The sequence below is a fragment of the Taudactylus pleione genome, unplaced genomic scaffold, assembly GCF_031769625.1.
Source record: "Taudactylus pleione unplaced genomic scaffold, aTauple2 ptg000934l, whole genome shotgun sequence".
NCBI lineage: Eukaryota > Metazoa > Chordata > Amphibia > Anura > Myobatrachidae > Taudactylus > Taudactylus pleione.
Window position 1 is genome coordinate 3,865,822 of NW_028285335.1, and position 14,601 is coordinate 3,880,422.

General features: G+C 44.5%; 1 protein-coding gene across 2 annotated transcripts in view; it reads left to right on the forward strand.

Moving 5' to 3' along the window:
* PLXNB1 (plexin B1) overlaps window positions 1-13,839 on the forward strand; it is a 221,074-nt gene extending 207,235 nt beyond the window's left edge. For both annotated transcript variants that reach the window (XM_088459764.1, XM_088459765.1), the window contains 2 exons: window positions 3,527-3,601; window positions 12,135-13,839. In XM_088459764.1, the coding sequence (XP_088315890.1) occupies window positions 3,527-3,601; window positions 12,135-12,239 (180 nt within the window). In that variant the 3' untranslated portion in view covers window positions 12,240-13,839. The remainder of the gene's footprint in view (window positions 1-3,526; window positions 3,602-12,134) is intronic.
* The last annotated feature ends 762 nt before the right edge of the window (window positions 13,840-14,601 follow it).

The window sequence follows — 14,601 nt, forward strand, 5'->3', positions numbered from 1 at the left end:
CCGCGAGGATATACCATCGCGTGTGGCATACGTTCTTCCAGTGGTGTCGACCGAGAGGTTATGCACCGCGGGAGTTTCGTCTGTCTCGGATTCTCGCCTTCTTGCAAGCGGGACTAGATCATGGGCTTCGCCTTGCTTCTTTGAAGGTACAGGTTTCGGCCCTATCTGTCTGGTTTCACCGTAGGATTGCTACAATCCCGGATGTGCGCACCTTTATGCAAGGTGTTCTCCGCATTCAGCCGCCCTTTGTTCCACCTGTGGCGCCTTGGGATTTGGCTGTGGTCCTGAGGGCTCTCCAAAGACCGCCGTTTGAACCACTGGGCTCAGTGGATCTTAAATGGCTAACAGCTAAGACTGTTTTCCTTCTGGCCATTGCTTCGGCCAGACGTGTTTCTGAGTTAGGGGCTTTTTCTTGTAGACCCCCTTTCTTGGTTTTTCATGGGAACAGGGCAGTGCTCCGCACTCGGCCCGAGTTTCTTCCCAAAGTTGTTTCCCAGTTTCATGTTAACGAGGAAATAGTTGTTCCGGCCTTTAACTCACCGGGTCTTTCCGTGGGTGAGGCCTCTTTGGATGTTGTGCGGGCCTTAAGGACTTTTATGTTGACCGCACTTCTTCGTTTAGGAAGTCGGACGCTTTGTTTGTCCTCTATGGCTTCCGTAAAAAGGGTTGGCCTGCTTCAAAGCAAACTTTGGCAGCCTGGATCCGTATGGCTATTTCTGAAGCTTATCTTCATGAAGGCCTACCGGTCCCTCCTTCTCTGAAGGCTCATTCCACTAGGTCTGTGGGTCCTTCGTGGGCAGCTCGACGTGGTGCCTCGGCAGTTCAGATCTGCAAGGCTGCTACGTGGTCCTCTGTCCATACCTTCGTGAGGTATTACAGGTTTGACACCTTCGCCTCTCAGGATGCTTCCTTCGGGCGGCGGATTCTCCTTTCTGCACAGGAGCGTCCCCACCCTTAAAGGATACTGCTTTGGGACATCCCCAAGGTATCCTGTGGATACCCTATGGACCCTGAAGTAGAAAATATGAGATATGTTAAGAACTTACCCTTGTTATCTCTATTTCTACAAAGTCCATAGGGTTTCACAGGACTCCCGCCCTGTCGCACCTGTGCTGCAGATGGGCTTTGCTCTGGTCACCGGTTTTCCGTCTCCCTCTGGTGAGAATGTGATTCTTGTATGTGTCCAGATCTTTTTTCTCTCTCTTCCTTCTCCTCCTCCGGCCTATGGCTTGATAACTAACTGAGGTGCCTTGGCTCGGGGGCGGGGTATAGGAGGGGGACCCTAGTGCATCCTGGGAGGCTGAAAAGCTTAACACTATGGTGCCCAGCGACTGACGTCACACCTATACCCCAAGGTATCCTGTGGAACCCTATGGACTTCGTAGAAATAGAGATAACAAGGGTAAGTTCTTACCATATCTCATATTTTTTCAATCCAAAACCCCGGGATTGGCCTCCCTAATTCTGGTTAGACAGATGCTAAACTGCCGTATTTAATTGGAAGCGAAAAGCCGTTTTCGCGTGTTTTTACCGAAAACTTGTTGCCGATGACATCATTTTCGCCTGTTTGGGTTTTACTCCGTATTCAATTTGAAAGACTTTCCACCTCAATGCAATTTAATAGGCGGTAAAGTATCGCCTATGAATAGCAGGCGGAAAAAAGTACAGATTTGGGGTGCAACATTGCGGGAACCCCCCTGCAGCCTTCAGACAGTCCCCCAAAGGTAAACTGTGTCAAACTATTTTTAAAAAACATTTAAGGACACCCCAAAAAATGAGTTTGAATTTGGGGGTGAAAAAAAAAATGTTGGGAGACAAAGTTAAAAACTAGCGAACTTGACTCTGGGGGGGGCCCCAAGTATGCCCCAAGTGTTTTTTCATTGCAGGGGCTTGCGGCAGGTGGATTTTTCACTTTTTTTTCAAAATAACTTTAGCAACTTTTAAAAATGCTGACCCCCATTTTCAAGTACCCCAAATTTGCTGGGATAAGTTATTTTCTGGAAAAAATACTCCTGAATACTATTCTGTATCACGTATAGAAAAACGCTATTTAGCAGCTATTGAGCCCGTTTAAAAACACCAAATACCTTCAGCAAGCCAAATCGGGGGGGGTACCATAACTGACCCCCATGTCAGAGCATCTTTTGGGGGGTGTCAGGCTGATTTCCCCAAATCTGACAGTACTTTCCGCCTGTTCAAATTTCGCCAGGCCCCATTTTTCGCGTACTTCCATATTGAATACAGGGTTAAGCAGGCACGGCCGTGATACTTTTCCGCCTACAAAAGACGCAATGTAGACGAAAATTCTGGGAGGCGAAAAAGTATCGCGGATCCGCTCTAATTGAATACGGCTCTATGTTACAAATGGAGAAACAGAGGGAAAACCAGCTTCGCCGAGAGCCCACAAACTCATAGTATAACAGAGGAGTTTGGTAATAGATCAAGCGGCATAAAAAGTGACCATAAATATTTTGTTTTAGGGCCCCATCCAATTAGCTGCAAAAAGACGCAGTTTGGCGAAAGTTTACACTTTTCAAACTTTTCGACAAAAATGCATATTGTGCTATCCTACTAGCTGCGGATTTTCACACACATGCAAATTTTGCACAGCATAAATAATCTTTCAAGTAACTTAGGCCCTCATTCAGAGCCGTACGCTCTGAGCAGAGCGCACGCTCTGAATGAGGGCCGGGCTCCATTTTCATGGAGCGTCCTCCTGGACGCTCGTATAGCTGTGGGTCACCACCCACAGGCTATACGAGCGTGCATTGTGATGGTTGCGATGGTCGAGACCATCGCGACCATCGAATTTGCGAGCCGGAGCCTGCCATTGAGGTTTTCAACCGCAAGCTCCGGAGTGATTTTGGCTCTATCAGAGCCAAAATCACTCCCACTGACATCACTAGTGATGTCAGTGGGCCGGCTTCTGACGGGAGGCGTTCCCGTGGGAACGCCCCCGTCAGGGAGGCACGCCCCCGGCACGCCCACCAAAGGGGGCGTGCTGTCAATCAACATTGACAGCACGCCCCCTTTGATCGGACACAACGAGCGAAGGACTTTCCTTCGCTCGTCGCGTCTGGCGCATGCGCACGACGGAGCTCCCTCCGTCGTGCGCATGCTCAGTCCATAACATCGACCCACTTGCAAGCGGACAGCCGCTCGCGAGTGGGTCTGAATCAGGCCCTTAATTCCCCCTAATAATGAGATGTCATTTTTGGGGTCAAAATGTAACAAGTGTTGGAAAACGGGTTTGTGTAGTGTGGAAGGTAATTTGGGGGGCTCTATGGATGGGACAAGTGTTTTGGGGACTCTGACAGGCAATATATATTTTATAGACCTTTACATATATGTGTGTGTGTGTGTGTGTGTGTGTGTGTATATATATATATATAAGGGTGTGCTTTTTATATAAGATCATCTTATCTTGGGCTTTTTACTACATACAGACGCATGTAGTATGAAGAGGTTAGTAGTCAATAACCAATCAACTAGTTATTTATAAATATATATTTTATTTCTTTTTTAGAATTGCTCAGGTGAACTTAATTCCTTGGTGGCCCTCCATGAACTCTACAAGTATATTAACAAATATTATGATCAGGTGAGTCACTGTAATTAATATATCATATGACCTTTGTTCTCTAGAGATAAATAGGGTTTGTTTTAATTTTCTTTAGCAATAAAACCTACAGTAGGGACTAACAAATGTGACTTAAGTATGTATGTATGTGTATGTATATATGTATGTATGTATGTATGTGTATGTATATATGTATGTATATGTATGTATGTATATATGTTAGATGCCCACTCAGGATGGGGGAGTTCCCAATTCCAGAACCCCACCCTCCCAGGATCGGCTCTAGGGGTGGTTGACCTGAGCGGTCGAACAGGGGTGACACCCATAGAGGGCGCATCCTTACCCAGCATCCCGATTTCAGCTGGACAGTACAGTGCCGCTGTTCCACCCGTGGGCCAAAGTGACCCATGGGTGGTCAAATTGGGGGATTGGGGACCCCCACTGCCGGAGCTGTGCCAGGACCCCGGAGTAGGAATGGATGCTGCTCGCATGCGCGCGGCATCCATTCAGTGCCATGAGAGGGCTGGGGGAAGCCCAGCTAGTGAGGCTCCCCCCAGCCTGACGTTATTTGGAGGCATGCCGTGTGGGTACGCCCCTCAGATAATGTCACGTAACATCGCGTGCGATTAGGAGCGCACAGCACTCGGCCGGCACAGGGCGCTATTGGCCCTGGAGCCGGCCCTACACCCTCCCACTTTCTCACTTCACTGTAGAGTCAGGAATCCTGATTGGTCGAGAGGAGAGCAGACAGCAGTAGAGGCTGCTGACACCTCTGCACTCAACCAACCAGGTTTCAAGGCAGATTAATCATGGAGTGTTCCAGCATCCGGGAGTTTGGTGTCCAGAGACTTCTCATCAGTCCCCTCCGTCGTCCCGCACCCGTGACCAACAAAACACAGAACAGCTGAGACAAGTTATATTCCTGTTACTGATACTGTATGAAGTAGACTATATGAGTAGCTCAACAGGGGGCATGACAATCTTTATGGTGTGGCCATGCCCATTCCGCCTATAAGCTTCTGTATATATACATAGAGAGAGAGAGAGAGAGAATATCATCATAATGATACTCGATGTTTCGGTCCTCGCAGGGACTGTCATTAGGACAACAGCACCGAGTGCACACAGTACATCACCACATATTGCACACCCAGTGCCAGAGGCTTCTTATATTACCAAGGTAAACCACAAAGCCCCTCTCATCAGTGAACTCACTTAGACAAGTAAATGTCACATAGCCTACAAATGTATAGCTTTAAAAATCAAAGGCAAATATGGCAGACACGGCGATTACACATATAATAAAGTCTTACCCCTGCATATAAAGAATAACATATATCAAACAGCTAACTTATACAAGCCTAGATTGAATCCAAGATGGCGCTCGCCATCATGCATGTCAGACGGGAGGAGCCTGTGCGCTCCACCGGCCAGGACTCAAGACCAAACCCGGAAGTGGGGTCAGCATACCTCACATGTAAACAAACCCACCCCCGGCTGTCAACGGCGCTATGTGTTCCACAGCGGGGACAGCATGCGCTCAAACAGCCCGGGGGAGGGGGATCTCAGACTGATGTAAACAATAGATGGATATACAGAGCCACCCACACGGCTGCCATTGGTTCACTGTGTACCACGGCGGGTACAACAGCCTAACGGGGGAAGAGGGAGGGGACGGGGAAAGCACATAGAGCATCAGAATAATATTGAATCACACTGGATAGAAACTAATACGTAGAAACATACTAAGGGATAAATTTACTACAGTGAGAGTTTTTAGAAGTGCGTTTTGGAAGTGATGTTGCCCATAGCAACCAATCAGATTCTACTTAACATTTAACTAGCACCTTCTAGAAGATAATAGCTAAAATCTGATTGGTTGCTATGGGCAACATCTCTTCTAAAATTCACTTCTAAAAACTCTCACTTTAGTAAATTTACTTTGCAAGATTCATAAATGCTTAGCTGAACCACCAGATCGCCCGATCATCTCTGCGCGTGGATCAGTGTTGCAAACACTTGCCATCTTTTTGGATAGTTTCCTGCAAACCCATGTCCATAGGTTGCGGTGCTATCTTCGCGATACAACTGATTTTCTAGATAAAATCTTTAGTCTAGGGGTTGTATGGTTGGCATCTATGGATGTCAACTCCCTCTGCACTGTCATACCACGTGAGGATGGCATTGATGCTTTACGGATTGCCTTGACTTACGGTATGCACAGTGGTCCACCTATCGAGTTCCTACTGGAGCTGACAAGGTTGGTTCTCACTAAGAAGCGTTTCACCGTGCTGAATTTTACATACAACGCACTGGCACTGCTATGGGTTCCAACCTTGCCCCCTCTTATGCGAACCTCTGTATGTGTTGCTGCGAAAATGGGCACATTTTTCCAAAATCTTTTCTTACTGACGTTATATTGACCTTTTTATTTCATGGAATGGCACTAAAGTTGAGTTTGATGACATGGTCAATGACCTAAATACCATGGATAGCCCAATACACTTCACATACCACATAGACAAACTTGTTATGAATTTTCTTGATGTCACTATCTCACTCAGTGGTGGTCAGCTTGGGTCCACTTTGTATCTCAAGGATACAGATACAATACCCTTCTCCATGCAAGAAGTCACCATCCGGCAAGCTTAAAAGAACGCTTGCCTATATCCCAATTTAGGCAGGTATTGTGGAACAACACTTCGCCCGATATGATGGAATAACAAATCACAGAGGTGAAGAATCGTTTCCTCGAGAGAAAGGTTATACATAGATGCTTGTCCAAAGCTAGACTAAACATAGATGCTTGTCCAAAGCTAGACTATACATAGATGCTTGTCCAAAGCTAGACTCAGGCACTCACAGGTAGCACCTAGATGCAAGGAGTCTTTAGAGCAAAGGAGGATGATTGCATCACTACATTTGACGTTAAGTCTCATCATGTGCAAACGGCCTACAAGAAGTTTTGGCCTATCATTACCACTGACCTTAGTTTTTCAGGGATCAGTAAAAAAAACCTTCAATGTGCTCTTACCGACGTGGTGCTACTGAGACCAAAAAAAGCAACCTCATACCACTCAACAGTCTTGGTTGTCATCACTTAAAACTGGGTGTTTCAGATGTGCCGATTGCACGACTTGTCGCTCAATGCTGGTCGGCACACATTTTGCACACCCTCATAGTGGTAAAAAAATGAAGATACGCCATAAGCTACATTGCACAAGTGACCATGTTTTGTATCTGATTATTTGCCCACGTGGCTACCACGCGCAATTTCCGGGAGCGTATGGCAAACCATCGCTCATCAATTCGGAGCACCCTACAAACCAATGATTCTGACAAGCCAGTAGCTCCGCATTTTGCGAGTCTGAAGCACTCTGTCTCAAGTGCATGCTGATAGACCACATCCCAAAACTCCAGCGCGGTGGCGACCGTGAGATGTTATTACAACGACATGAAGCAAGATGTATATTCGAACTGGACACTGTGGCCCCCAGAGGTCTGAACGAAGCAAATCCTTTTGTCACAGGATTGATTATGGTATTTTTCTTTTATTTTCACTTTTTATTTTTTACTTTTCATTTTAATTTTTAATTTGTATTTTTTGTATCTAAGGTGCATTAGTCGATTATTCTGATTCTTAGTATTTTTCTATGTATTAGTTTCTTTGGGTTAATTTCTATATATCTATTGTCAAGTGTCAGTTTTGTATATAGATATATATGTATATATATATCTACTGTATATATATATATATATAGGAACTCCTAAACAGGCAGGACTCTGGCATCTTACGAAAATACACTGGACCCTGAAGTCAACTTTTCAGAACACTTTACGTGGGTTCTTTCATCAGGATACCCAAGTAAAGTGTTCTGAAACGTTGACTTCAGTTGCGGGTTCCAGTGTTTCTTAAGACGCCAGAGTGCCGCCTGTTTAGGAGTTCCTATATTGGATTTTCCATCCCTGCACAGGGCTGGTAATCAAGGAGGGCACCAGCACATCTTCAGCAAGGTGCATATCAGTGCCGGCTATTTTCCATTTTATATATATATATATATGTGATACCCCGAAATTAGGGGGTCATAATTCTTAAACAGTCTGTGCCAAGTAAAGTGAAGTCATGAATGTTCCAGAAAAATATAAATAAATGTATTTTATTAAAGAAGATTGTTCTCAGATAAAGTAGTCAATGGGTACATGTGTGCCTGTGCTGCCCCTATAGAAGGAAGAAGATGGTGCCATCCATACAGAAAGGCCCTGCAGTATTAGGGGAAGCACGAACACAGGACTCTACCAAGGAGTCTGAGACAGGGAAGAGGTACCCCCATTAGTCACCCCAGTGATAGGTTGACAAGTCAGCACGTGAGGACTGGTGGAGCGTTAGCTTGGCCTCTAGGGAGAGAGCAGGGAAAAGTCCAGGATGTGTGTCAACTGGCAGTTGATCCCAGGAGCAACGGCCGCAAACTGTTCCCCCCCCCTTGTTGCGCTGTGGGGACTGGAGAGAGAGGAACGGTCGGCAGGTCCCTGAGGTAGCGGTAGCTGAAGAGAGCACCGGTGCGCTGTTTACCTGATATAACCGGAGGACAGGAGCGGTGATCCGGAGACAAGGAAAGTCGTGGCTGTGGTCCAGAGACATTGCGGCAGTAGAAGGGAACTGACGGCAGGAAGTGGAAGCTTGTTGGGGAGAAGGCGCGACTGAGGCGGAGTCAGTGGGATCAGCATATAGACGGAGGCGAGTCTATCCTGGGTCCTCTGGAGGCTGTGTCGGGCACTGCAGGGAACCAGGAGGTCACGGTGGTAAGAGACTTATTACACACCACCGCCCCCGCAGATAACCATTAACAATGGCCCACTGTTAGGCAGCCGCAATGGCCCCATCAGAGCAGTGCACAGCAGAGATCTTCCCCATCAGTAGCAGAGACACCCCTAACAAGCGACTATTAACAGCACCAAGTAATCTGTTGTCACATTGTCCCCCAAAGCAGCGGCCTTATACTGATAAGTTGGATAAGCAGGGAAGTCAGTGTAAAGAAAAGGGCAGGACTCATACAGATTGAGCCATATAAAACCCGTTTAGACTCCAAGGAAAGCCTCAGCGGTGTCCACACTTGTAATAAAGTGAACAGACAGACAGCCGTTCATGTGGCTGGGTAAAAAGCAACAAGTTGCAACATCAGTAACAGTAATACAACGCCCTGGATGGTTGCCAAATCGTCAATGCATTAGTCTAGTTACAGAGACTGTTATCCAGGATTAATAAAGAGGGACATTTGCAACAGGAATAAATTCAGCTTGAGCAATTTAACCTACTCAGAGTGGAGAGATCTCCATTAGTGACAGTTTAAAGTCGGTGCTAGCATCCAATAACCCGGGCAACGTAGTGTACACCAGCAGGACTTTAAGTATATATGAGCTCATGAACTATTAGGGAGTCTGGCCAAAAAGTCTTGGGAAAGTAGTTAGCATATAAACCAGCTAAATAGAGACTGTTATTTCTTTATCATTACTGTATGATAAATACACTGGGGGTAATGATTACAAGTATTTAGTTAAAATGTTGCTTAAAGTGAATTGCATGCATTAATCTTTTGACATCAGCAGGAGGAGAAGCATATTAGTTGACAGCAAGGAGACTGTGTTCCTGAACAATAAAATATAATTTGTTGTGTTATTCTTGTGAATTGTAATAGAAATTGAACCTGTAATTTTCATTGTAAAAGTGCCAATTGACATGATATGATCTCTTTGTTGTAATTAAATGCCTAATATACTTGTCCAAAGTCAGTCTACTTACCTCTTTACCTCTCTTCCCCTGCTATTCTGCTGGGTTGTTTTTCATTCTATCCAGTGTGATTCAATATTATTCTTATGCTCTATGTGCTTTCCCCGTCCCCACCCTCTTCCCCCGTTAGGCTGGTGGAGCGGCTGTTGTACCCATGGTACACAGTGCACCGATGGCAGCCGGGTGGGTGGCTCTGTATATCCATCTATTGTTTACATCAGTCTGAGATCCCCCTCCCCCGGGCTGTTTGAGCGCATGCTGTCCCCGCTGTGGAACACATAGCGCCGTTGACAGCCGGGGGTGGGTTTGTTTACATGTGAGGTATGCTGACCCCACTTCCAGGTTTGGACTTGGGTCCTGGCCGGTGGAACGCACAGGCTCCTCCCGTCTGACACGCATGATGGTGGGCGCCATCTTGGATTCAATCTAGGCTTGTATAAGTTGCTGTTTGATATATGTTATTCTTTATATGCAGGAGTAAGACTTTATTATATGTGTAATCGCCGTGTCTGCCATATTTGCCTTTGATTTTTAAAGCTATACATTTGTAGGCTATGTGACATTTACTTGTCTAAGTGAGTTAATTGATGGGAGGGGCTTTGTGGTTTACCTTGGTAATATAAGAAGCCTCTGGCACTGGTTGTGCAATATGTGGTGATGTACTGTGGGCACTCGGTGCTGCTGTCCTAATGACAGTCCCTGCGAGGACCTGAAACGTCAACTATCATTATGATGATATTTTAGTGAGTCTCTAATAAAGATGTGATTTTAACTTTTCAACTACGTGGTGAGTGCCCTTTTTTTCTATTATATATATATATATATATATATATATAAGCATGAAGGTGCAGCACTCCCCTCTCAATAAATCAAGCAGAGACCAAAGGATCAATAGAATTGATCCTTTGGTCTCTGCTTGATTTATTGAGAGGGGAGTGCTGCACCTTCATGCTTCTATTTATCCCTATGTGAGGGCACCCCTGCAGCATTTGATTTATTAGCTGGAGTGCCGGACCTGGAGACTTTGTATATATATATATATATATATATATATAATATATATAGCAAGATCGAGAAAGCGGCACTCAACGGGTTAATAAAAAGATTTCAAACAAGTTCCATTAAATCAAATATATACACACACATACTAGTAATAGTTTTGAACCTGTCTTAGCATGAGTCTGTCCGCCACTGCACATGACAGGGACAAGACAGCCATCTTTGATTATATATGTATGTACAGTATATATGCATTATTTATTAATCAGCTGTTTTTGAAGTATAACCGCGGACATATATGATCTGTCGGTGGTGGGACGTACCCCTATGTGGTCACTAGATGGAGTTAGAGTGTTATATTCTGGGTGGTGTTTCACATGATCTCGGTGCAGTAAGCAGAATGGCAGCTCCCTTTCATATTGAGGGGTCTATTTACTAAGCAGAGTTAGGAGACAAAGTGATAAGGTGAGAGCCAATCAGCTCCCAACTGCCATCTCACAGGCTGTGTTTGAAAAATGACAGTTGGGAGCTGATTGGCTGGCACCTTATCACTTTCCACTCTGTCTCCTAACACTGCTTAGTAAATAGACCCCTAAGAAAGGAAACATGCATAAAAATAGTTTTCTTTGCGATGAGTAATATTTCCTGTACGCTAGAGGAGTTCTGTAACAACGTAAAAATGTACAGCATGTGTTGTGTTATTCCTTATACTGCACAAGGTTCCCTAATGAATACAGCAGTGATGACATCAGAACTAACCAGTTATGATCAATGGTCAATAGGTCTCTCTAATTATTACATGGGTATTAGTTATACATATAGGGGTTAATGCATCGCTGAATGCAGAATGGGCATTATTACATCGGCATTGCAGGCACTGAGATATATGCATCACTTGTGTATTAGGCTATAATCTGCACAGAGCTCATCACATTGCATCTACGCTATATTTAGCGCATATATATCTTGTTTGCTGACAGATCAGTTCTGCTCGTTTCTTTCTATTTGATCTCCTAAGAGCTGTCATTGCTGCTGTGAGCCATTAGGTGGCACCAGGGAGCTGATGATTTCTATGAATGTCTTAGGAATGAAAGAATTCTGCTCAGTTTTCTTTTCACTCCACATTACCAGCTGTTCTGCCACATTTTATTTATCTCTGCCCCACCCGCTGGAAGAGGTGTTGAAGTGCCAATGTCACCGCCATACCGATGTTTTATACGTTTCCATGATTACTTGCTTGCAGTGACATTGTCAGTGCATCCACCATCCTCTACGGCCCCTGACCTCTCCCTGTCTCCCCTCCGGGTCTCTGTGCTTTTGTATGGGCTGGAGCACAGATAATTGTATTATATTAGGAATTTCTCCATTGGCTCTGTCTCTTATAGCAATTGAAATGTTTTAATCGCGTCATTACACAAACCCATGTGACACCATACCTACTGTTTGAAATTTGTGCTATCTGTTGTATTAGCAAATAGCTACCTGCATTTGGGTTACAGTGGAAGGGATAATGGACAAGACTTGTAAAACTACGGGGGAGATTAAGCAAATTTTGGAGAGAGATAAACTGGAGAGAGATATAGTACTAACCAATCAGCTTCTAGCTCTCATTTTTCTAGCACAGCCTGTGAAATGACAATTAGAAGCTGATTGGTTGGTCCAGTATGTTATCTCTCTCCAAGAATTGATCAATCTCCCCCTAATTAAGTCTTGGGAACACATCAAAGCCAGGATCCTGAATAATAACCCCGTGTGTATCCTATTCTGCAGATTATTACAGCACTGGAAGAAGACTCGACAGCCCAAAAGATGCAGCTGGGATATAGGCTGCAGCAGATCGCAGCCGCCGTGGAAAACAAAGTCACCGACTTGTGACCAGCAAATGTGGACGGTGTACCTCCTACTGAGCATGACCGGTTCCTCGTCCAGAGCTCGCTGACAGATTTTTATAAAATCGCAGACACTTTAGTTTCTGCCTCTGAGAAGGAGCCGACCTCGCGCGGCCTATTGTCACATTCCTGAATGACGACGGCACGCAGAGCTCGCAGAGAAGGCAGCCAATGAATATTTTTTTATATGGATTTTTTTTATTACACTATGAACTTCGATGAACAAGATTTTTATCCCAGAAACGGGGTACTGTTGTAGTCCTGCCAGCTACAAAAGAGAAGGATATTTTATCGTTCCATGTGCCAAGTCCATCACCTCTTATAGCGGGGGGACAAAAAAAAGCAGCCAGGCAGATTCTCTTATTTCTGGACTGAAAAACGCGTTTTATTCACTAAATGGACTGAGAACGGACTGGTGAACTTTGCTGGTGAAGCCGCGCGTTTCACGTCTGATGGTTTTACGAAGACACTGACACCAGGATTACCGTCCTAGCAGCTGTTTCTGCTTCTGGAGATTGTACAAACGAATGCATCAATTTAACTCTTTCCAGCCCTTATCAGCAGTCAATACATTCACTCGTCCTTTGACCATCTCCTTAAATACAGCCTTACAACATTCGACTAACCCTTAAGATCTAACCAGTTCAGATTTAGTGGTTCATTCCTGCCTTTTTTTTTTTTTTATCCAATTTTCAATTTTATGTTTCTAATTTTTTTTTTACTCCTCGCAGTTGTAAAGCTAATTGTACAAGAGAAGTTTAATTTTATTGTTTTATATTTGCCATATTTTTTATTCGCCTTGTGGGAATTGCACGTCTTTTCCGAAAATGGGGGGGGGGGGTTTGTCTTTTTTTTTTGTTTTTTTTTCGAAATCGTAATCAGCCGCCCACATTTCATCTGTTACTCATTGAGCTGCTGGGATCAGATACTGGAAAAGAGCAGATGTCCTTTATGAGAGCATAAAGAAGATTCTCATCCCGTGTGGTCGGACTGTAGATGGTACATCCCTGCACTAAACAATTCTAGATGCGTATTTATTAGATTGATTGAGAACGTTAACTTAGAACTGGTCTCAGAATACTCCTTTTCTCTTAGAGAGAGACAAAACCGCTCGGTAGGGTTCCGCGTCTCGTGGCGATTTGCTGCTCTGAAATGGATGTGTAAATACAGTAGTTATGAAGAGATATTTAAATACTAAAGGAGGATTGTAATTTATTTTTTAAGACAGCACATCACCCTGGGATACTCACAACACCTTCTGTATGTTTCTTTCTTTTTATTTTGTCCCTTTTACTAGTCTTCGTCATGTTTTTCATGCATTCCTGCCAACAGCTCCCAGCTTTCACTTGTGCTGCCTTTCTTAAATACTTAGAATTTGTGGTTAACATAATATAAATAAAGAAATAAAACTTGAAAGTGAATTCTATGAGATCCTAATAATGTGTTAGATTATGTTCAGAAAGCTACAAATCTGTGATCAATTGTTTGCATCAAGCGAATGTAAAACACAACAAACTCCAAAAAAATAAATACATCTAACAAGAAAAGAAAAATAGTTCTTACACAAAATACTCAATAAACTTTAATATGTTCTAAGAGCTTGTCTGCAGATTCCTTTTGTTCTATTAAAAAAAAAAACAATATTGTATAGTTTGTGACCTGCTGGACTCACTCCGCCAGGTGGTACCGAGGCATGTAGTGGTTCCTCTTCCTTGTGGAAACTGAGTGGCTTGCGTCACCGCTCCTGGGGTATAGAGATTCCCTTTCACCATCAGTAGTCGTCTGTTAGTGACTCCTCCCACTACGTTATGGGTGGGTAACTTGCTGCCACCAACAGGTTTCTACATCAGCTTACTCCCCCAGGTGGTTACCACTGGCACCTGGCACGTCTTACTTCTGGGTACCTGTGATCACCCTGTTGCATGAATAAGTACTGGTAACATGCGTGGTGCAGTTTAATGCAGCAGTAGGAAGTGCCAAAGCAGGGGCGTATCTATAATAGGTGCAGGGTGTGCTGTGCACAGAGGGAGCCCACACCCTGCAACCATATTTTGTAATAGTCACCTCTCTGAAGTCTCGCATCGGCTGTCGCAGCCCTGCATAAAACTCCTGGAAAATGGCCTCCGCGGCCATTTTTTTGGCGTTTTGCGCATGCGCAGTGGGGAAATCGTTGGGAAAATGGCGGGGGGAATGCACATGAGCCCCCTCCTCTCTTAAGACGCCCATGTTAAAAGGGTTAGCACTGCAATGAGAAGTTAGTTGTGGACAATTCTTGCTATTGCATGAATCCTGCTCACCATAAAATAGATCATTCTTATGTGGGTCTCACCAACAGCCCGTTTCCTATT